At 35.8% G+C, this 24,282-nt stretch overlaps 1 protein-coding gene across 1 annotated transcript; it reads left to right on the top strand.

Annotated features, from left to right (window-relative positions):
- The first annotated feature begins 17,339 nt into the window (after positions 1 to 17,339).
- Positions 17,340 to 23,950, top strand: LOC128551416 (uncharacterized). Its single transcript, XM_053532267.1, has 2 exons — positions 17,340 to 17,771; positions 22,547 to 23,950. Exons 1-2 carry the CDS (start codon positions 17,546 to 17,548, stop codon positions 23,416 to 23,418), a joined length of 1,098 nt encoding a protein of 365 aa, XP_053388242.1. The 5' UTR covers positions 17,340 to 17,545; the 3' UTR covers positions 23,419 to 23,950.
- The last annotated feature ends 332 nt before the right edge of the window (positions 23,951 to 24,282 follow it).

Genomic DNA, 24,282 nt, shown 5'->3' on the forward strand with positions numbered 1-24,282 from the left:
AATTTCATTAATATCCAGAGTTTAATGCAGCTCCTATAGCATATACAAGTTTTTTCTTTGATTTGACTAAATGATTTAATTTTTGACCCCAGTTGACCCATAATCGAACTTAAGCTAGATTTCGTCAAGACAAACAATCTGATAAAATTTCTTGAATACCCAGTGAAAAATGCAGCCCCTATTGCATGCTCAAGATTTTTTTTTTGATTTGACTGGGTGACCTAGTTTTTGACTCCAGATGACCAATATTCGAACTTGCCTAGATATTATCAAGAAAATCATTCTGATCAAATTTCACGAATATCCAATGAAAAATGCAGCCCCTATTGTACACATACCGTTTTTCTTTGACTGGACCACCGGATGAATTAGTTTTTGACTACAGATGATCCATATTCGAACTTGACCGATATTTCATCAAAACAAACATTCTGAACAAATATTATGCAGATCCAGTGAAATATGCAGCCCCTATTACATACACAAGGTTTCTCTTTGATTAGACCGGGTGATCTAGTGTTTGACCCCAGATGGCCCATATTCACACTTGACCTAGATTTCCTCCAGACAAACATTCTGATTAAATTTCATGAATATCCAGGAAAAAATGCAGCTCCTATGGCATACACAAGATTTTTCTTTGATTTGACCAGGTGACCTAGTTTTTGAACCCAGATGGCCCAGTTTCGAACTCATCTAAGAAATCATCAAGGAAAACATTATGACCAAGTTTCATGAAACCGGACTTATTTGACTGGAAAGGGTCCTTTAAAACGCAGCCCTTGAGATCAAAATGAATTGAACCGACGTACAAGAGTAACAGCATATATAACTTTGTCTGGCGAAATATTTCATGCAGATCCTTTTATTGTTCGTTGGTTTTTAACATCTATTTACATACCTCATTTACACATTTTGTTAGCATTCCCTATGCCGACTATCTTGTAAACACATCTTAACTTCTCCTAAAATCCTAAACTTTATTTCGCCTTCCCATCGGCCTAAGACTCTTGGATATTTTTCATTTATACGTAATTATCAACCAGTTATCTTACTCTACAGATAGGCCTATCTAAATCTCACTTTCGGGTTTTCGTTGATGACATTGCGGCTTTTCTAACTATAAATTAACTTTAAGATTCTCAATCCTTGAGAAAGACCTTTATAAAAGAAAGTTTTAAGGAAGTAGTGCGGAATGGAATTTACTCCTTCAGCATGTCAAATTCTACACATACGTCGTTAAACATAAATACTATATTCATGTCCAAACTTTATAATCCGTCCCTAATGTTAAGTATCTTGGACTAGATCTATGATCAGAAATATGCTATAACACTTTCATCTAAATAAGAGCAACATATACTTATAAAAACTTTAGGTTTCATTGACAGAAACATAACAATCAACAATGAATAATAAAAAGAACTTGCAAACTAGTCAGTGGTGCGTCCTAGCCTAAATTTACTGCTATTATCTGCAGCCCCCATGCAAAGATAAATATACGCAAGGAAGAAGTGGTCCAGAGTCGTGCAGTACGATCGTTAAAGCGTTGTTAATTCTCTGTTTGTTGAGTGTCCACTCAGTAAACAGGAAGATCCGGATCAAAGGGCGGGCTCGACATGTTGCCCGTGGGCATCTTGCCTTATACTTTGGTGTAGATTTTAATAACAATTTATACAAAAAAGTTGATCTAAAATAACCATTACATACATAATAAGTTGAAAACTGAAACTTCATGATTTCATGTAATAAAACAGTTAATGGCTTGCCTGTCATTATAGTCATTCTGGCCTTGAGTTCTGCTCAACCCGGGGCTAGAGGGCGTGGACGGTAGCATGTTTCCACTTTTTCTATTTTATTCGACAATAGCATTGACTATTGACCGGCAAGTCATTCAATATGTGTATACTATAATAAAAGCACCAATACGACGTTTTTTACTTTCTTTTTTTATCAATGGCGAAATGAAATATGAAGAAATGGTTCAATGATTTCCAATGCATATAACATGCGCTTTCCAATCAAGTTAGGCTCTTTCCGCGGAAAGAGTCCTTTCAGGTATCCTAGCCATTCCGGAAATAGCTACTTTCGCTTTCATTTTACGAAATGCGCCGACTGGATGTAAATGTTCGTTTTTCATTTGACTCAACAGAACGTAGTTAAAATCATCCACAGGCATTCCTCTTTTCTAAAAGAAATACTGAGTAGATTTTATTTATTGCACGTTAGAAATAAATTCCCATTTGATAATAAACAGACAATTTTGTGACAAAATTTTTCCCGCGGAAAATTATAATTATATAATATATATTCAATCATTTTCATTATGTCCTTTCTTATGAATTTTCCGAAAGTCGAGTAAACAATTCCTGTTACGTCGTTGCAGTTATGTTCAGGTGGTATTTACATGTGCTGATTTAGTTCGGTTATTATTAGATATCTGTACAAAGTAGCCTCGATTTTCATTTGATGACCTGAAGAATTTGCAACATTTAAAATATGTGATAAAATATCTGTCTGTATGCTAGTAAACTGGTAAAAGGAAGATATGAAAATTTATACAATAATTCAAGTCTAAACACAAAATTTATCAATCTATCCTCTGTGGCAGTGATTACAGTACTGTAATACTAGCCTCCGATTTGAGGATTACAGAAGTTACATATTCCTAGACACACTTATCAGGCTGGTAACATTGCCAGATCGGGCTTATGACACAAAAAGTAATATTTCTTGAAAAATAATGAAGATATTTCTTTCAAACTTGGTCCATTTATTAAGAATAACAAATGATACAAATTAGAATAAAAATAACTTGGTTGCCTTCAGTTTTGGTAGAATTATTTCCCTTTTTCAGATTTTTATGACGCATAATCTTTGAAGTCCAAAAAAACAATGCTCTAATGCTAAGTTTAAAACAAAAAAGGATTAAATGGCTTTCTAATGCTCTAAATTATTGCGCTAGTACATGAATGTATACATTTTACTCTGCTTTCACTTACAACATTATAGAGAAATGTTAGTTCTAAAAAAATTGCTCATACATCTGCACTAGAAACAAAGTATTTACCCTAAATATATAGAATAAAGGTATTGGCGCACAAGTTTGGAGCAGTAGAAAGCCATTAAACCTTTTCTGTTTTAAACATTGCATTAAAACATAATTTTTTTTGGACTTCAAAAATTATGCATCATAAAAATCTGAAAAAGGGAAGTAATTCTAACTAAACTGAAGGCAACAAAGTTATTTCTATCTTGATAAGCATTGTATGTAATGCTTAATAAATGGACCAAGTTTGAAATAATATCTTCATTATTTGTCAAGAAATATTACTTTTTGTGACGTAAGCCCGATCGGGCAATGTTACCAGCCTGCTTATGAGGCTATAGGATTACAGAAGTATTTAAGAGACATCAAATTTATGTTAAGACAGGCATAAATGATGTTGTAAACTTCACTTAAAATAGGGAAAACGAAATACAAAAACGTATACGGGTGTTGATTTCGCCCGATTCTACATGTGCGGAACCGGGTTATTAATAAAACCCGGCCCGACCCAAACCACGGAAATAGCCAATTCCGATTGTACGGAAACTTATGGACGGAAGGCTAATAAAATTACGAATGGTAACACCGTCATCTTAATAAATGCAAATTTATGTGTATTTTGCTTCATTATTACAAAAGTACAAGCAAAGTACAGTTGAATATCGTTACCTCGATATCGTTTAGCTCGATACTCCGGTTAGCACGATGTGTTTGAGTCGGTCCCGATTTTTCCCTATTTATCTTAATGTAATTATTTATCATTATCTCGATATGATTAGCTCGATATTTTGTTTAGCTCGATGAGATTTTTCAATCCCGTCAGCTTACCTGTACTGTTTTTACACCTGGTTGCTTCGATATAGCAGCTTGTCAAAAAATATCCTTGTTATTTTTAAGGTGTGAAAATCAACCTATTGTTGTCCGTCGATGTATTAATTACATGATTGTGTAATTAGGCTAGTCTGTGCGTTTGTTTTGTTTGTTATTTACTCTTTACTCCATTTTAAATGTTAGCGAGTTTGCATTTTATTCTCAATAATTAGTCTTATAAAACAGTGTGCAAGCAGCAGAGCTGTTTTCCAATGTAACAACTAATTTGGATGAAACATTTTCTGTTTGACGGAGTAAAAATCTGCCATTTAGGATTGAGTAACAATATGCGTATAAACTGGCAAATTTTAGTTATCGAAGCACAGTCAAAATGACTACTCAACTAGGAAGATTACCGCTGCATTCAGACTTGTTGGGGGAAGGAATAAAAGTGCTAATGTTTAAATCTATATTTTAAAAAATTAAAAAGTTGTATGAATGTATTTAATTAAGATGATTTATTTGTCAAAAAAATTAAAATCGTATTTACGTTTTATATTATTTTTTTCCCCTTTCTAACCCTCTGAAACAAAGCATTGGATATAATGCTAATATAGACATCCGACACAAGTACAAAGTAGTCCCAGATAGTCGATATCGTTACGTCGAACTTTGGATACGTCGATGCAATTTTTACAGTCCCTTGAATATCGAGGTAACGGTATTCCACTGTATTTAAAGCGTCATGCCTCCAGATCGTTCGACAAAAAAAAATTCTTTAGATATCTTGAAATAAATGCTATATTTCTTAAGAAGGCTTTAAAACTTAATTACTGACAAACTTTATGTTACGGAAACACATGAGAATTTGCTGTTTTACTACTTTTTACGATGAAAATCGAAAAGCGTTTGTAACGCTTTTACTCCAGGTAAACTGTCTCGATTATAAATATCTATTATTATAATATATTCTGAAGTCATTATCCACTACTTCAGCTGTAGCGCTATTGGTTACGACGACGGGAAATTGTCTTTATTGCCGCGGCGGTCCGGGGTTCGATTCCCGACGCCGTCATCTTTTTTTCCCGATTTGGAATTTTTTAAATATTTTAGAAACAAAAACTCATATTCTAATGTTCATAATATGACAAAACTTCGATTTGAAAGAAAGATTATTTTTTAGCCAAATCTGGAGGCATGCTGCTTTAATATTGATGAAACGTATGATGAGGTATTGCACTTGACATAAGCAAATACCTAGAATAATAACGTTTTTATATCTCATGCGCAAAATCGTTATTTTCAATTCCTGCGCATGTGATATTATACAATTATTGCCTTTTGGTGAGATTGATATGTGGATTTATCGGCCTGATAAAAGCGATACCAGCCTCGAGCGAATTTATCGACTTGATATCGCTTTTATCAGGTCGATAAATCCACATATCGACCAACTTAAAAGGCAACAATCGTATTATTATTAACTCCAGCCTACTCATAAGTATAAACATTAAATACAAATATCTGCAGCCTTTGGTCATCTTTCATGGTAAATTGTGTACGACGCCGCATTGTTTTAATAACGTGTTGTCATCAAAGCTGGTATCAATACATGTTTTTGGGTCCGCCTTCGTGTCAACACGACTTTTTATCATTGATCATGTGACTACTTTTAGAACAATGGAAAGGACTATAAAATTTTTAATGTAGATTTAATAATAAAAACAATAATTTCATATCACATGCGCAACAACGCTATTTTGTTTTTCTGCGCATGTGATATTACATTTTCATATCTCCCTATGAGAGATCGATACTTTCGTATTGATTAAAAGACGATGCGCTTATTTATACTTAGGATTAAATTACTTTATCTTGTGTTCATGCATGTGCGAACCTGGCCCATTTTTCTTTTCTGCTTTTGAATGATTTATTGGTTCTACATGCAAATTTTTGAAAACAGTTTTTCATCAAATATTAAATTGAAACTATCACATCAGATTAGAAATAAACTAACTACTAAGAAAATGAGTGCTCACTTATATGTTTCGTAGTTATCGCCGTTTTTCGAATGTTACTGCTGCCGATTATGTTGAAATAGTGGTCAGCGATATGTAAATGTTTAGACTATACTTGTCAAAAAGTCTTTTTATACAGCAAAGTCGCCACAGTTACTAAGTGCTTACTAGTAAAGCCTCCTTAATTCTGTCTTCATTATTTGGTAAGTAATAACTTTTTAATGTTAAAATCAAAGGCCTGAATGGCCTGAGTCGGCTAATGATTGATGTACTGACAGTATAGTCTACCAGTTTCAGTTTGTTTTTAGTTTTTTTCTTAAAATTTCATAACACAGCTCGATATTTACCCAAAATATTATATCCGGATACGATTACACTTTTCTCCAGTTTGAACAATATATTTTACAAATTGTGATGATACGAAGACATTTAGCAGCAATTGGCAGTATCTGACATTGAAGTTTACGGTTAAATTACCTCTTATTTAAATCTTTTCATAAAAAAGTTATTTCATTTCGTGAAAGCAGCCAAACATAGACGATCTACTTTCGATTTCAAAAACTACAAGAAAATACAATTTAATGTTTCGCCGATTTGTTTATTTCTCGAAAAATAAGAATTAAAATCATTTTTAATATCAGTAGTAACTAAACAAACCAGTAAGAGCTTCTTCTTCCGATAATTTATCCGTTTATTGACTGCAAAATTCAACCCACGCAAAGTTTATAGAAATCATACGATGCGTGTTTACGGTCAATGTGGGAGAATTAAGGCTGATCGGCTATGTTACCTAACGCATCCAGACGATTCAGATTTTGTTAGCTCACCTGAGCAATGCATAGGTGAGTTTTTCTGATCGCTCGATGTCCGTCGTCCGTCGTCTGTCGTCTGTCTGTCAACATTTAGCTTGTGTATGCGATAGAGGCTGTATTTTTCAATTAATCTTCATGAATATTGGTCAGAATGATAACCTTGATGAAATCTAGGCCGAGTTCGAAAATCGGTCATCTCGGGTCAAAAACTAGGTCACTAGGTCAAATCAAAGAAAAACCTTGTGTATGCGATAGAGGCTGTATTTTTCAATTAATCTTCATGAATATTGGTCAGAATGATGACCTTGATGAAATCTAGGCCGAGTTCGAAAATGGGTCATCTCGGGTCAAAAACTAGGTCACTAGGTCAAATCAAAGAAAAACCTTGTGTATGCGATAGAGGCTGTATTTTTCAATTCATCTTCATGAATATTGGTCAGAATGATAACCTTGATGAAATCTAAGCCGAGTTCGAAAATGGGTCATCTCGGGTCAAAAACTAGGTCACTAGGTCAAATCAAAGAAAAACCTTGTGTATGCGATAGAGGCTGTATTTTTCACTTATTCTTCATGAGTATTGGTCAGAATGATAACCTTGATGAAATCTAGGCCGAGTTCGAAAATGGGTCATCTCGGGTCAAAAACTAGGTCACTAGGTCAAATCAGGGAAAAACCTTGTGTATGCGATAGAGGCTGTATTTTTCAATTGATCTTCATGAATATTGGTCAGAATGATTGCCTTGATGAAATCTAGGCCGAGTTCGAAAATGGGTCATCTCGGATCAAAAACTAGGTCACTAGGTCAAATCAAAGAAAAACCTTGTGTATGAGGTAGAGGCGGTATTTTTCAATTAATCTTCATGAATATTGGTCAGAATGATAACCTTGATGAAATCTAAGCCGAGTTTGAAAATGGGTCATCTCGGGTCAAAAACTAGGTCACTAGGTCAAATCAAAGAAAAACCTTGTGTATGCGATAGAGGCTGTATTTTTCAATTATTCTTTATGAGTATTGGTCAGAATGATAACCTTGATGAAATCTAGGCAGATTTCGAAAATGGGTCATCTCGGGTCAAAAACTAGGTCACTAGGTCAAATCAAAGAAAAACCTTGTGTATGCGATAGAGGCTGTATTTTTCAATTGATCTTCATGAATTTTGGTCATAATGATTACCTTGATGAACTTTAGACCAAGTTCGAAAATGGATCATATGGGGTCAAAAACTAGGTCACTAGGTCAAATCAAAGAAAAACCTTGTGTATGCAATAGAGGCTGTATTTTTCAACTGATCTTCATGAAATTTAGCCAGAATGATTACCTTGATAAAATCTAGGACGAGTTCGAAAATGGGTCAACTGGGGTCAAAAACTAGGTCACTAGGTCAAATTAAAGAAAAATCTTGTGTATGCGATAGAGACTGTTTTTTTCAATTGATTTTTATGAAATTTGGTCAGGATGATTGCCTTAATGAAGTCTAGGTCGAATTTGAATATGGGTCATCTGAGGTCAAAAACAGGTCACTTGGTCAAATCAAAGAAAAAACTTGTGTATGTGATAGATGCTGTATTTTTCAATTGATCTTCATGAATTTTGGTCAGAATGATTGCCTTGATAAAATCTAGGTCGAGTTTGAACATGGGTTATCTAGGGTCAAAAACTAGGTCATATCTAAGAAAATGCTTGTTTTATCGCAAGAGACCAATTTTTTGGTTCAATCTTAATGAAAATTGGTCAGAATATTTGTTTCCATGAAATCACAAGGTCAAACATGTTTTACACTGTTATGGTGTGTTTCTTAGGTGAGCGACCTAGGGCCATCTTGGCCCTCTTGTTTTTAAAAAAGCATTGTGTGCGTTTCTGTAATTTTATATACGTTTTTATACGCTTAGAAATTATTAGACATGCGTATTTGCATTATTTCTATACGTAATTTACGCTAATACGCATCTTATCTGGAGCCCTGTGGAACTATTTTTTGTCTTTCGCTGAATGTTACCCAAGCTTTGTAAGCCTGCGCAATTCTTAAAATGCACATTTATGCTTAATGAGTTACATTCGAGAATTGCACAATTACAAGTCATAAATATGATAGATTACATCGTATATTGGTCATAGCAAAGGGAATTGACACAACTTAACTTCATTCATGCAGTGAACTGTTTGAAGTTTGAGAAATCTAATGGAACTACATCCCTTCACTGTGTTATTTGGTCCATTTAGAGAATCGTTGGATAGCAAGGACTCGTCAAAAGGCTTTCAGCCTTTAGCCGACTCAAAAATCATTTTATCAATTAATGCTGATTTTCCAGCAAATGTTTTTACTTTTATATCTTTTTTTCGGTATAATAAAATAAATAATGTATTCCTGAGAGGGTGATCACTCGAAATATGAATACAGACCTCGGCTGGCGCCTCGGTCGATATTCATATATCTCGCGGTGAACGTTTTTCATATCACCATCTCAGGAATGCAATATTTATATAATATTTCCAGTTTTGAAAATTCAAATACAACTGACTCGTAGACAATAATCTCTTGTCTATGTCACAAGGGTTGGAGCATTTGCCCGTCAATCGAGCGATCATAGGATTGGCGTCCGGTATGGTCAAACTATCCGTGACTAATATTTTTCAATGCGACAGTTGTAAGTTACTGTAGAGAAAGGGTTTAGTGCTTACAATGGAAATGTATAATAAATTGTTGACGAAAATGGACTTAACATCCCAAATGGCCAAAACAGGCAATAATTCTGACTTTTAAGTTGGTCGAGACTATGGTATGCACAGTCAAAATTTTCCCAGCACCACAGCGTGAAATTGAACCTGGTAGTCATTTTATAATTCTATTCCATTCGAAAACATTACAGGAACATTTTTAAGGAAGTAAAAGATTCACATTGAATGGAGAACGATCAGTAAAATGTTTAAAAAGAAGTATATATATTATGTTTTTCATTACGCCGCTTTTGTGTGTAACATGCATTCAGGTATACACATGTAACAATGAAAATCGGAAAGAAATCGAAAATGGCTAACAAAATAGGAATATACTTAAAATGAAATTTATGCTGTTGTAAACTTTTTTTGGTGATTAATTTATTTTTCCCTAAGATACAAGCATTTGTATGTAAAAATTTGGTGTGCAGTAGCTGCGCGTGAAAATAGGGTAGGAGAAAATTAAGACAAAAACGAAGTAGGACCCCCTTGTATTTTTCGTTCATTTTACAGTTCAGTAGATTTTTATGATAATTGTATTTTTAGCTCACCTGTCACAAAGTGACTAGGTGAGCCTTTGTGATTGTGCTGCGTCCGTCCGTCCGTGTGTGCGTGCGTCCGTAAACTTTTGCTTGTGTCCACTCTAGAGGTCATATTTTTAATGGGATCTTTCTGAAAGTTGGTCAGAATGTTCACCTTGATGATATCTAGGTCAAGTTTGAAACTGGGTCATGTACCATCAAAAACTAGGTCAGTAGGTTTAAAAATAGAAAAACCTTGTGACCTCTCTAGAGGCCATATTTTTCACAAGATCTTCATGAAAGTTGGTCTGAATGTTCACCTTGATGATATCTAGGTCAAGTTCGAAACTGGGTCACGTGCCTTCAAAAACTAGGTCAGTAGGTCAAATAATAGAAAATTCTTGTGACCTCTCTGGAGGTCATATTTTTCATAGGATCTGCATGAAAATTGGTCAGAATGTTCATCTTGATGATATCTAGGTCAAGTTTGAAACTGGGTCACGTCCGCTCCAAAACTAGGTCAGTAGGTCAAATAATAGAAAAACCTTGTGACCTCTGTAGAGGCCATATTTTTCATTGGATCTGCATGAAAATTGATCAGAATGTTCATCTTGATGATATCTAGGTCAAGTTTGAAACCGGGTCAACTGTGGTCAAAAACTAGGTCAGTAGGTCAAATAATAGAAAATCCTTGTGACCTCTCTAGAAGTCATATTTTTCATGGGATCTGCATGAAAATTGATCAGAGTGTTCATCTTGATGATATCTAGGTCAAGTTTGAAACCGGTTCAACTGCGGTCAAAAACTAGGTCTGTAGGTCAAATAATAGAAAATCCTTGTGACCTCTCTAGAAGTCATATTTTTCATGGGATCTGCATGAAAATTGGTCAGAATGTTCATCTTGATGATATTTAGGTCAAGTTCGAAACTGGGTCACGTCCAATCCAAAACTAGGTCAGTAGGTCAAATAATAGAAAAACCTTGTGACCTCTGTAGAGGCCATATTTTTCATGGGATCTGCATGAAAATTGGTCAGAATGTTCATCTTAATGATATCTAGGTCAAGTTCGAAATTGGGTCAACTGCGGTCCAAAACTAGGTCAGTAGGACTAAAAATAGAAAATTCTTGTGACCTCCCTAGAGGCCATATTTTTCATGGGATCTTCATGAAAATTTGTCAGAATGTTCACCTTGATGATATCTAAGTCAGGTTTGAAACTGGGTCATGTGCGGTCCAAAACTAGGTCATTAGGTCAAATAATAGAAAAACCTTGTGACCTCTCTGGAGGCCATATTTTTCATGGGATCTTTATGAAAGTTGGTCAGAATGTTCACCTTGATGATATCTAGGTCAAGTTCGAAACTGGGTCACGTGCCTTCAAAAACTAGGTCAGTAGGTCTAAAAATAGAAAAACCTTGTGACCTCTCTAGAGGCCATATTTTTCACAAGATCTTCATGAAAGTTGGTCTGAATGTTCACCTTGATGATATCTAGGTCAAGTTCGAAACTGGGTCACGTGCCTTCAAAAACTAGGTCAGTAGGTCAAATAATAGAAAATCTTTGTGACCTCTCTAGAGGTCATATTTTTCATAGGATCTGCATGAAAATTGGTCAGAATGTTCATCTTGATGATATCTAGATCAAGTTTGAAACTGGGTCACGTCCGGTCCAAAACTAGGTCAGTAGGTCAAATAATAGAAAAACCTTGTGACCTCTGTAGAGGCCATATTTTTCATTGGATCTGCATGAAAATTGATCAGAATGTTCATCTTGATGATATCTAGGTCAAGTTTGAAACCGGGTCAACTGCGGTCAAAAACTAGGTCAGTAGGTCAAATAATAGAAAATCCTTGTGACCTCTCTAGAAGTCATATTTTTCATGGGATCTGCATGAAAATTGATCAGAGTGTTCATCTTGATGATATCTAGGTCAATTTTGAAACCGGTTCAACTGCGGTCAAAAACTAGGTCTGCAGGTCAAATAATAGAAAATCCTTGTGACCTCTCTAGAAGTCATATTTTTCATGGGATCTGCATGAAAATTGGTCAGAATGTTCATCTTGATGATATTTAGGTCAAGTTCGAAACTGGGTCACGTCCGATCCAAAACTAGGTCAGTAGGTCAAATAATAGAAAAACCTTGTGACCTCTGTAGAGGCCATATTTTTCATGGGATCTGCATGAAAATTGGTCAGAATGTTCATCTTGATAATATCTAGATCAAGTTTGAAACTGGGTCACATGCAGTCAAAAACTAGGTCAGGAGGTCAAATAATAGAAAAACCTTGTGACCACTCTAGAGGCCATAGTTTTCATGGGATCTGTATGAAAGTTGGTCTGAATGTTCATCTTGATGATATCTAGGTCAAGTTTGAAACCGGGTCAGCTGCGGTCAAAAACTAGGTCACTAGGTCTCAACATAGAAAGACCTTTTGACCTCTCTAGAGGCCATATTTTTCAATGGATCTTCATGAAAATTGGTGAGAATGTTCACCTTTATGATGTCTAGGTCAAGTTCGAAACTGGGTCACATGCGGTCAAAACTAGGTCAGTACGTCTAAAAATAGAAAAACCTTGTGACCTCTCTGGAGGCCATATTTTTCATGAGATCTTCATGAAAATTGGTGAGAATGTTCACCTTGATGATATCTAGGTCAAATACAAAACTGGGTCACATGCCTTCAAAAACTAGGTTATTTTGTCAAATAATAGAAAAACCTTGTGACATCTCTAGAGGCCATATTTTTCAGTGGCTCTTTATGAAAATTGGTCAGAATTTTTATCTTGATGATATCTAGGTAAGTTCAGAAATAGGTCACATGAACTCGAAAACTAGGTCACTATGTCAAATAATAGAAAAAACGATGTCATACTCAGTTCATGTGGGGGCAGGTGAGCGATTCAGGACCATCATGGTCCTCTTGTTTTAAAGAACACACTACTTAGTCATTCCGCTCGAAAATATAAAGGTTTCAATGGGCCTGTTATATAAATGAAACATAATTACTTTTTGAATTTAATGGACGCCCCAAAAACTAAATTAATTGCCGTAAAAAACCGAAACGTCACAACTATATATGTTTAGGGTTGAGCTAAAATGTGATTTCTCGACGCCATTTGCGTAAAAAGTATGAATTTTACCAGTTAGTGTACATCGGATGAAGATCAACTTTTACTATAATTTAAACAAGTTTTGAAGGATGGAACTTGTTTTGGAAAATCCCTTTCTTTACACCTTCTTTACCGTAAAGTAGAAAAATCAAAGCCTTGAGATGTCTGGTGGTTGCGGGTTTTACTATGTTTATTTTCATTTTAAATGCCAATCTATAAATATACATGTATAAGAAACAAATACTAATATGCCTTGATCTAAGATAAACTCTGCCTGACCTTACATGAACAGCTGGAAGTCAGTGATGTAACCATGGGCCGGAATACCTAATCATTGACAAATCTTATATAATCTAAATGGCCAGTGTGAATGGATAGAGGATGAATAAGAAATGCTTGATCATTGATAATTGATTAATTCATCCGCATTGTTCATGAATGGGACTACTTTGTGTAGCACATGAACAAATTCCTTTAGTTGTGATTTGGAATCAAATAAAGATGCTACATGATTGTCAGAAATACACTTAACTTTGTTTGCGGGATAAACATGCAACCAAAAATTATGTAAGGTTAAAACTTTTCTGAGATGCTTTATGGATTTGGCCACATATGGGCAGTTTAACAAACCATTTTAGGTGGAGAACTACACCCAGATCCTTCGTAAGAAACTGCAAACTATCATATAATTACTCTGTATAAAAAAGAGCAACAATTTAATTTGCATAATTACAATAGGTTTGGTTCTACCGATGACAAACCCACAGAGCGTAGGGACTCGGAATGCGACAGCATTAAAGCAGCTCAATATAGATCCAAGTACAGTTCACTTCCGTTGTGGTCACGTGACCATAGTAAAGTAAGCAATGTTAGAGTAAATCGTCTGCTGTACACCCTGATATTGATAAATTTACTAAAAAAATCTTAATGAAGAAATTTGTGAGATTTGAAGAAACAACATCCATTCAAAGTTTTATGTTGCTTTTTTCAGACTTATTTGTAAATCATGATTAGCGGGCTCAAAGGTTCTTCTGTTGTTATATCCAAAATGCCGAGCACCAGCAAACTGACTGAAGGGGCATGCTGTATACAATAATATATCAAATCGACCTAAATCAACTGCAGAAATTTGCAAGATATGTCTAACCTTTAAAGTTTAAACTTGAAGTATCCAAATGCATAAACTGAAAGTGTAGAGCAAACGAACCTTAACAAGTTTTTACTTGGTCTTTTTTCACGAAACAGTGTGAATCGTTCTATATATTGAGTTCAATTGAATGGTTAATTTGTTCCCATTTAAAGTATTTCTTTTTTGCGTCGAGTTTCGGTTCACCAACTAATGTGAAATACACTCAATGACTGCTTCCTGGAAACTAACCAGGGACTGCTTGAGTCACGGTCAAAATCCGCTGATGGGATTCGACCCCGCGACCTTCGGATTATGAGACATCTTTGCATAAAAAGTTTAAAATTTGATAATACGAAAGAGAGGTCAGTTTATAAACAGATACTAAACTTTCAAAATTATCGTCATATAATTAAAGGCTATTGTGTGAAACATGCTGTTGATACGAATAACTGTTAACAAGTAAAAAAATAATTTAAAAAATGCGTGACTTTCATCGTATGTCTGTTCAGTCGACTAAGTTCAATTCGGTTTTGTTCCAGAGATAATCAGAATACTGCGTGAACAAATCTATCTCAGTATTTGGTTCTATATATTTATACAGGAATATTTTTAGCTCACCTGTCACATAGTGACAAGGTGAGCTTTTGTGATCACGCAGCGTCCGTCGTGCGTGCGTGCGTGTGTGCGTGCGTCCGTAAACTTTTGCTTGTGGCCACTCTAGAGGTCACATTTTTTGTGGGATCTTTATGAAAGTTGGTCAGAATGTTCATCTTGATGATATCTAGGTCAAGTTCGATACTGGGTCACGTGCCTTCAAAAACTAGGTCAGTAGGTCTAAAAATAGAAAAACCTTGTGACCTCTCTAGAGGCCATATATTTCACAAGATCTTCATGAAAATTGGTCAGAATGTTCACCTTGATGATATCTAGGTCAAGTTCGAAACTGGGTCACTTGCCATCAAAAACTAGGTCAGTAGGTCTAAAAATAGAAAAACCTTGTGACCTCTCTAGAGGCCATATATTTCACAAGATCTTCATGAAAATTGGTCAGAACGTTCACCTTGATGATATCTAGGTCAACTTTGAAACTGGGTCACGTGCCCTCAAAAACTAGGTCAGTAGGTCAAATAATAGAAAAACCTTGTGACCTCTCTAAAGGCCATATTTTTCATGGGATCTGTATGAAAGTTGGTCTGAATATTCATCTTGATGATATCTAGGTCAAGTTCAAAACTGGGTCACGTGCGATCAAAAACAAGGTCAGTAGGTCTAAAAATAGAAAAACCTTGTGACCTCTCTAGAGGCCATATATTTCATGAGATCTTCATGAAAATTGGTCAGAATGTTCACCTTGATAATATCTAGGTCAAGTTCGAAAGTGGGTCACTTGCCATCAAAAACTAGGTCAGTAGGTCAAATAATAGAAAACCCTTGTGACCTCTCTAGAGGCCATATTTTTCATGGGATCTGTATAAAAGTTGGTCTGAATGTTCATCTTGATGATATCTAGGTCAAGTTCGAAAGTGGGTCATGTGCCATCAAAAACTAGGTCAGTAGGTCATATAATAGAAAAACTTTGTGACCTCTCTAAAGGCCATATTTTTCATGGGATCTGTATGAAAGTTGGTCTGAATGTTTATCTTGGTGATATATAGGTCAAGTTTGAAACTGGGTCAACTGCGATCAAAAACTAGGTCAGTGAGTCTTGAAATAGAAAAACCTTGTGACCTCTCTAGAGGCCATACCCTTGAATGGATCTTCATGAAAATTGGTCAGAATGTTCACCTTGATGATATCTAGGTCAAATTTGAAACTGGGTCACATGCCTTAAAAAACTAGGTCAGTAGGTCAAATAATAAAAAAACCTTGTGACCTCTCTAGAGGCCATACTTTTCATGGGATCTGTATGAAACGTCATACTCAAAACTGGGTCATGTGGGAAGAGGTGAGCGATTCAGGACCATCATGGTCCTCTTGTTTAAAATATGGGGTACCATATGTAAAACTTTTCAATATTCAACGCTGCATTCTTTGTGCGTAAAAAAAAAATTTTGTTTGTGGTATCCCAACCTATCCTAAATTTTTGACCAGACCCTAAATGTTTTTATGGTGTTTGAGATTTTTTTTCAACTTTTTAATAATAAGTTTCAAAACTGCTGATTCTATGCTTTAAAAATGGTCAGTGATGTTAGAAATTATTTGTATTCATTCTTTTTGACAAAAAAGTAATTTCCGGAAAGTTTCACTTATATATTTAGAATTTAGAAAAACACTGAACTTTATGATGCCCGCGAGGAATTTCTTTGAAGAATGAGTTAAGACTGCATATTCTTTCTGGTTGCAAAAACGTCTATATTGTTTGTTAACATATACACAGGAAGTCTTTATAGATAGCATTGTTTTCTAATATTGCAAGGACGAGCCTTCTAATTAGTTTCTGAAATTTTGTATCGTTATCATAATATACTATTTCATAATCACGTTTTGTCCAAAAAGTTGTTATATTTTGAAGAAAAGAATTCCTCGCGAGCATCATAAAGTTCAGTGTTTTCTTAGTGTGTAATTTTATTTCCACAATATCGGCACAAAGAAATGACGGACACAGAAAAAAGGCTGGTCTATTAATCTATAAGTTGATATCGACACGATATCATTCGTAATTATATTAGCCCTCCGTCCGTAAGTTTCCGGTGGTTTCCGTACAATCGGAATCGGCTATTTCGGTGGTTTGGGCCGGGCCGGGTTTTATTAATAACCTGCAGAACAGGCAAAATCCAACCATAAAATTTTAGTAATGAATATAATTAAAAATATTTTTGAGCTATTATTAAGAATATATATAATTCTTAATTTGTCTGCTAATTTTCAGAAATATTTATATGGTTTTGGAAGAAAAAACATATGTATGCGGGTGTTGATTTCGCCTGTTTCTTTAAGATTATACTAAGCTGGGGTTCAAGCCTCACACAGAGCATTAAATTCTTCATGTGAGGAAGCCATCCAGCTGACTTATGGAAGGTTGGTGGTTCTACTCTGGGCTCTTTCTTCACCGTCAAAGCAGGAAAGTCACCATATGACCTATAATTTTGTCCAAAAAATGGTTTATTGGCATTAAAACACATTAAACCTTTGTATAACATTATGGTTGCAAAACAAAATTACTGGAAGTATTTCCACAGTTTTCATCAGAATTCTGTACCTACCTCTAGATTTTTTTCCCAAATACTTCACAGAGTCCAAAATTCAATGACAGTTACTTTTTCAATTACCCCAGTTGTGCTGACATCTTAGTAAGTTTAAGGAAGTAATATTTCATGACCATTGCTAAATGATAAACTTTTATGTAATACTTTTCAGGAATAAGCGAATAACAGAAAAATGGAGGCCTCGTTGCAGCAAGTTGAAAGTGAGAGCGAAAATGATGATGACATATCTGTAACATTTGATTTCACAAGAAGGTCATGGCGAGATGATGTTACATTCCTCATTGAAGATAATCGGCTTTATGCAAGCAAGGCAATATTAGGAATTGCTTCCCCAGTGTTTGAAGCAATGTTTGGCTCAAGTTTTAAAGAACGAGATCAGGAAGAAATTCCTCTGCCAGGTAAATTGTGATTTGCAAAAATGGATAATGTATAAGCTTTAGTTTAATACATATATACATTTAACAAAATTCCTAATTGAATTTAAAGAGAAAGGCAATGTTGTTTTGATGTTAATACCATCTGATAGGATTTCTGTAATCATTAAAAGAAATGAAAGAATTTTCAAAATTGACTTAAAAATAAGAAAGTTACGATCATTTAAATATTTTATCAACAAAAACCAAAATGGCAGATTTATTAAATTTCTAGACACGTATTTGAATTGTATTTACGTATTTCTGTAAAATAATTTCTCTTATTGTTTCAGTTATAACGAAAGAAATTACCATGTTTTACATCTTACACTCAAGAAACAAAAAAAAAAATCTATTTAAAAGGTTATTTGCTAAATAAAAATTCAGCAGTGTGTAAATGACGTAATAAGCACACGAAATGGCTCCCTCTGTGACCAGTAATTTTCTTAATTTTCAAACTGCTATATCTTCTTCAGTAATGGTCTGCTTATAAAAATTCTTTCAGCGTTATGAAAGGCTTGAATATGGCTTTCATACAAAACAGGGATTTTTTCAGGCTGATTTTGGGGCCGAATATGGGCCCCATCCCAATTGCAAAAATTTGCTTATTTTCCCAATTCTTAGGTTTAAATTTCCCAAAATTTTACTGACCTGTTGAGTGTCTGCAAGTTTCTTACTGAAGAAATACCAATAAATTTAGTAGACACTTTCAAAAGACAAAATAATATAAAACAAAAGACTTATAATATGACATCAAACAATAACAATGCTGAAATAAAGGTTGTATGATGGTAAAACTTATTTTTTGTATTTCCCAATTTTCAGGTTTTACGCGCCATTCTTCCCAACTGAATGGGCCCTGGGCCCCAGTTTCTAAACGGTAAAAAAATCCCTGCAAAATTAACTTATCAGGCTTTCCTTACCCTTTAAGAGGATGCATTTTTAGCCCACCATCATCAGATGGTGGGCTATTCAAATCACTCTGCGTCCGTGGTCCGTCGTCCTTCCGTCCGTCCTTCCGTCCGTTAACAATTTCTCGTTATCGCATCTCCTCAGAAACTACCAGGGGGATTTTGACCAAACTTTGTCAGAATGATGAATTGGTACCCTAGTTGTGTCCCTCTGAAAATCAGACTGGTTCAACAATTTTTTAGTAAGTTATGGCCCTTTGTTTATTTCTATAATTTACATAGATTTATATAGGGAAAAACTTTGAAAATCTTCTTGTCCAAAACCACAGAGCCTAGGGTTTTGATATTTGGTATGAAGCATCATCTAGTGGTCCTCTACCAAGACGATTCAAATTATTTCCCTGGGGTCTAATATGGCCCCACCCTGGGGGTCACATGGTTTATATAGACTTATATAGGGAAAAACTTTGAAAAACCTCTTGTCCAAAACCACAGGGCCTAGGGCTTTGATATTTTGTATGTGACATGATCTAGTGGTCTTCAACTAAGATTGTTCAAATTTTCCCCCTAGGGTCAAATATGGCTCCGCCCTGGGGGTCACATGGTTCATATAGACTTATATAGGAAAAAACTTCTTGTCAATAACCTACAACATTCAAATTTGGACCACATGTATGGTTTTGAGTGGCAAGATGAACCTTGACATGAGTTGACCTTGATTTTGACCTAGTGACCTACTTTCACATTTCTGTAGCTACAACCTTCAAATTTGGACCACATGCATAGTTTTGTGCACTGAAAAAAACTTTGACCTTGACATTGACCTAGTGACCTACTTTCACATTTTTGAAGGTACAGGCTTCAAATTTGGACCACATGCATAGTTTCTTGTTACAAAATGAACTTTGACCTTCATTTTGACCCAGTGACCTACTTTCTCATTTCTCAAGCTACAGCCTTCAAATTTGGACCACATGCATGGTTTTATGTACAGAAACAAACTTTGACCTTTACATTGACCTAGTGATCTACTTTCACATTTTTGAAGGTACAGGCTTCAAATTTTGATCACATGCATAGTTCTGTATTCCGTCATAAAATTTTGCTTTGATTTTGACCTAGTGACCTACTTTCACATTTCTCAAGCTACAGCCTTCAAATTTGGACCACTTGCATAGTTTTGTGTACCGAAATAAACTTTGACCTTAAGATTGACCTAGTGACCTACTTTTAAATTTCTCAAACTACAGCCTTCAAACTTGATGCACATGCATAGTTTTGTGTACAAAGAACTTTGTCCTTGAAATTGATCTAGTGACCTACTTTCACATTTCTCAAGCTACAGCTTTTGAATTTGGACCACATGCACAATGTTGTGTGCAGAAATTAAATTTGACCATGAGCTAGTCAATAAGTCTTGAAATTTGGAACACTCAAAAATGGCACATTGGTGGGCGCCAAGATCACTCTGTGATCTCTTGTTTCATATGAATGTATGTTTGTGCCCCCCCACCCCACCCCCCACTGCCCATGAGTGGAGGGGGGGGGGAGCATATAGATTTGGTCTTGTCCATGCGTGCGTGCATGCGTCCGAAGTTGTGACGTGCCTAGCTCAAAAAGTATTTGATATAAATTGATGAAACATTGCATGAGTCTTTATCATAATATGAACTTGCGCACCTCCTATTTTTCGCCTGGCTCCGCCCCCTATTTTTAGAGTTATGTCCCATGAAATAGTAAAAAATACACATATTTACCTTGTGACATGCCTAGGTCAAAAAGTATTTGATGTAGATTCATGAAACCTTGCATGAGTCTTTATCATGATATGAACTTGGGCACCTCCTATTTTTATGCCCCCGAAGGGAGGCATATTAGTTTTCAACTGTCCGTCCGTTCGTTCGTTAGTTCTTTAGTTCGTCACAACGTTAACTTTTTGCATGAAGGCACTTTACTCGCGAACCACTGCACCCAGGACCTTCAAACTTCACATACTGATAGTACTTATTGAGTACACCACCCCTACTGACTTTGGGGTCACCAGGTCAAAGGTCAAGGTCGCAGGGGCCAACGTTAACTTTTTACATGAAGGCACTTTACTCGCGAACCACTGCACCCAGGACCTTCAATCTTCACATGCTGATAGTACTTACTGAGTGCACCATCCCTACAGACTTTGGGGTCACCAGTTTAAAGGTCAAGGTCACGGGCCAACGTTCACTTTCTGCACGAAGGCACTTTACTAACGAACCACTGCACCTAGGACCTTTTAACTTCACATGCTGATAGTACTTATTAAGTACACTACCCCTACTGACTTTGGGGTCACTAGGTCAAAGGTCAAGGTCACAGGGGCCAATGTTAACTTTTTGCATGAAGGCATTTTACTCGCGAACCACTGCACCCAGGACCTTCAAACTTCACATGCTGATAGTACTTATTGAGTACACCACCCCTACTGACTTTGGGGTCACCAGGTCAAAGGTCAAGGTCACAGGGGCCAACGTTAACCTTTTGTATGAAGGCACTTTACTCGCGAATCACTGCACCCAGGACCTTCAAACTTCACATGCTGATACAGGGCTCTCCCTAAAGTTTGAAGTAGTCAGTGATGAAAGAAAAGTAGCCAGCGGAACATGAGCGAGGGGGTCCGGGGGTCCTCCCCCGGAAAATTTATCTATTGCTGGAGCTTATGGTCAACGTACTTCATAGCATGATTGTCTATGTTCATTTGATGGCCCCTTTTGTTTTTTTAGTCATCAGATCACAGGTGAAGGCCACAGAATACTTCAAACTTAAAATTATACACTCTGTTTCTTTCAACAGGCCGTCATGAGTGCCCGGGCATATGTGTTTTAACAAACAGTTTTTTTCCATTGAGTAGTGTTTCTATGCTCCCCACCCCCCTTTTGAGAAGGAGGGATATTGTTTTGCAGTTGTCAGTCTGTCCGTTGGTCCATAGACCAATCAGTTTTTCTGAATGATAACTCAAGAACACTTTGGCCTAGGATCATGAAAGTTAATAGGGAGATTGGTCATGACCCATATTTATTTTCAGGTTAGAAGGTCAAAGATCAAGGTTACAGTGACCCGGAACAGTTGAACCATTTCCGGACTATAACTTGAGAAAGTTTAATAGGGAGGTTGATCATCAGCATGAGATGATCCTATTGATTTTGAGGTCAATATGTCAAAAGGCAAGGTCACATTGACCTAGAACAGTAGAACTTTTTGCCAAATAATTAGAGAATGCTTTGGTCTAAGATCACATTTGATACGGAGGTCACTTATGACTGGTAAATTACCCTTAATTATGTTTCCCACCACACAGTGGTGTGGGAGACATATTGATTTACTCCAGTCTGTCTGTCTGTCTGTCTGTCTTGTCACAAAGCTTATCCGTACTCTATGACGTTGACCTTTAACAGAATTATCGAACATTTCTCATCCAATCTTCACCAAACTTGAACAAAATGTGTTTGACCATAAGACCTCAGCCAAGTTCGATAACTAGCCAAATCCGCCCAGGCACTTTTGAATTATGGCCCTTGAATTACTGATTGAGTCCACTCGTCCAAGCCATCTAATTGGGTCCACTCATCTAATCCATCTAGAGAAACTAGACATTTTTCATAGGGGCAGTTGTGGGAGACATGAGCTTTGCTCAAAAGCATCTCTAGTTATTAATTTGATGTCAGTATGTCAAATGTTCAGTGCACAGTGACCAGAAAAGCTAATTTCTGTTCTTTGTTTAGACATTGCTTTTTCCGCTGCTATGATACTGTGTGTGTTACAAATTTCCCATACATTGGATAAGAGAATGTTACCATTATTTATTTTTCATTGCAGGTAAAAAGTTTGAAGACTTCAATGAGTTTCTTCATTGCATTTATCCAAAATCGCAAAGGAAAGTAGACAAAGAGAATGTTTATAAAGTTCTTCCTCTTGCTGATGAATACAATGTGAAATCTTTGATCAAGGAGTGTAAAAAATTCTTAAGTTCGCATATTATGAGTGCGAGAGCATCAACTGATGAGGTAATACATTGTCATGGTATCGCAACTAAACTTAAATTAAAAAATATTAGAGAAGTTTGTGCAAGACGACTGTCAAAAATTGGACTTAAAGAAATAGAATGTATGGAACACATCAGTGATGCAGAAACACTTCTACAAATTCATAAAGATATTCTAAGAAAACAAGGTGAAGCTTTTGAGGAAACCCGGACGGAACTGGTTAACTTGTACTTACATAAAGACCTAACTGTGAAAGATGATGTTGCACCAATAACCCCATCAGAAGCCAGGGGTTCTATCATTAAATTTGAACCAGTGATAAATGCACGTATACTAACAGAACATGTTCGAGCACTAAGTCAATCAGTGACGCTATGGAATTTAACCTTCCAAAGCTCTTTGAAAATAAACTCTGTGAACGACGAAAAATTCATTTTTTTGTACCTTACTATTACATATCCAGAGGATGAGGAGAGAAAATTAGTATGCAAAGTTAAGGCAAAATTTCTGATTGAACATGTCGGTACAGATGAAGATGCACGGCATATTTGTAAATTATTGCATGAAAGGGAATTCTCAAATAATGGCAATTCATGGGGATTTAAGAGAAAATTAAAAGACCTCAATGAACTTGGATATGTTGCAAATGACACACTAAATATTACAATCTACATATTGGCAAAAAAGCCATTTTGTAAGAATTGATATCAAATTTCGTTAGTTGTTGAGTTCATTTTGTAAATTTTCAAAGACTACAGATTTATTAGAGAAAACCACTGAGATATATAGAATGCTAAGAAGCTAAAGAGTATTAAAGTTTGGTAAGAAGGGAGTGAATCGGGTATTTTATAAAGATAAATCACTACCCTTGCTTGAATTGAGGATCCCTTGCTTGAATTGAGGATCGTTTATAGTATTTTCTTGAATTTATACTAAATGTAAATGCTTGTTTTTAAGATGGAGAATGTTTTCTGGTATATCCGTTCAGAATTAAAAAGTAAAACCAGAGTAACTGCCTTTAAATTGTTAAACCCACAGAAGGCAGAGGGATATAGTTTTGGCGTTGTCCATCCGTCCAGGCACACGGGTTATATAATTGAGAATATTGCTTATGTATTAAAATAATCAAGTTATATGCTGATGAAATTGCCTTATTTCACTTTGTTACTTTTTATTTTTGTCTAAAAGTAGAATTAAAGTGATTGCCCCTATATCAAAGTGCTGAATATCTGAAAAAGTGGTTTTCATGGTTTAGGTTATTTCTAGTATCGTGAAGTAAATGCTCTTATTTTGTGTTTTGGCGACTGTGTGTCAATTGTTGTAGGTTGTGGTTCAAGAACTGGGCCATTATCTAATAGTACCATAACCTCTGGCATGGTGGTAAAATCAAGTTGATATACAAGTTTGCCAGTACATATGTATATGTCACCCTCTTCATTCATGATTAGTCAGGATTGGTTTAAAAAACTTCAACAGACGATCACACATTGTGTGTAGACAGACCACTAATTATAAATAAGGGATATCCCTCCCCAGTTAACACAAATTTTCATGTTTCACTTACATCTT

The sequence above is a fragment of the Mercenaria mercenaria genome, unplaced genomic scaffold (assembly GCF_021730395.1).
Source record: "Mercenaria mercenaria strain notata unplaced genomic scaffold, MADL_Memer_1 contig_1072, whole genome shotgun sequence".
NCBI lineage: Eukaryota > Metazoa > Mollusca > Bivalvia > Venerida > Veneridae > Mercenaria > Mercenaria mercenaria.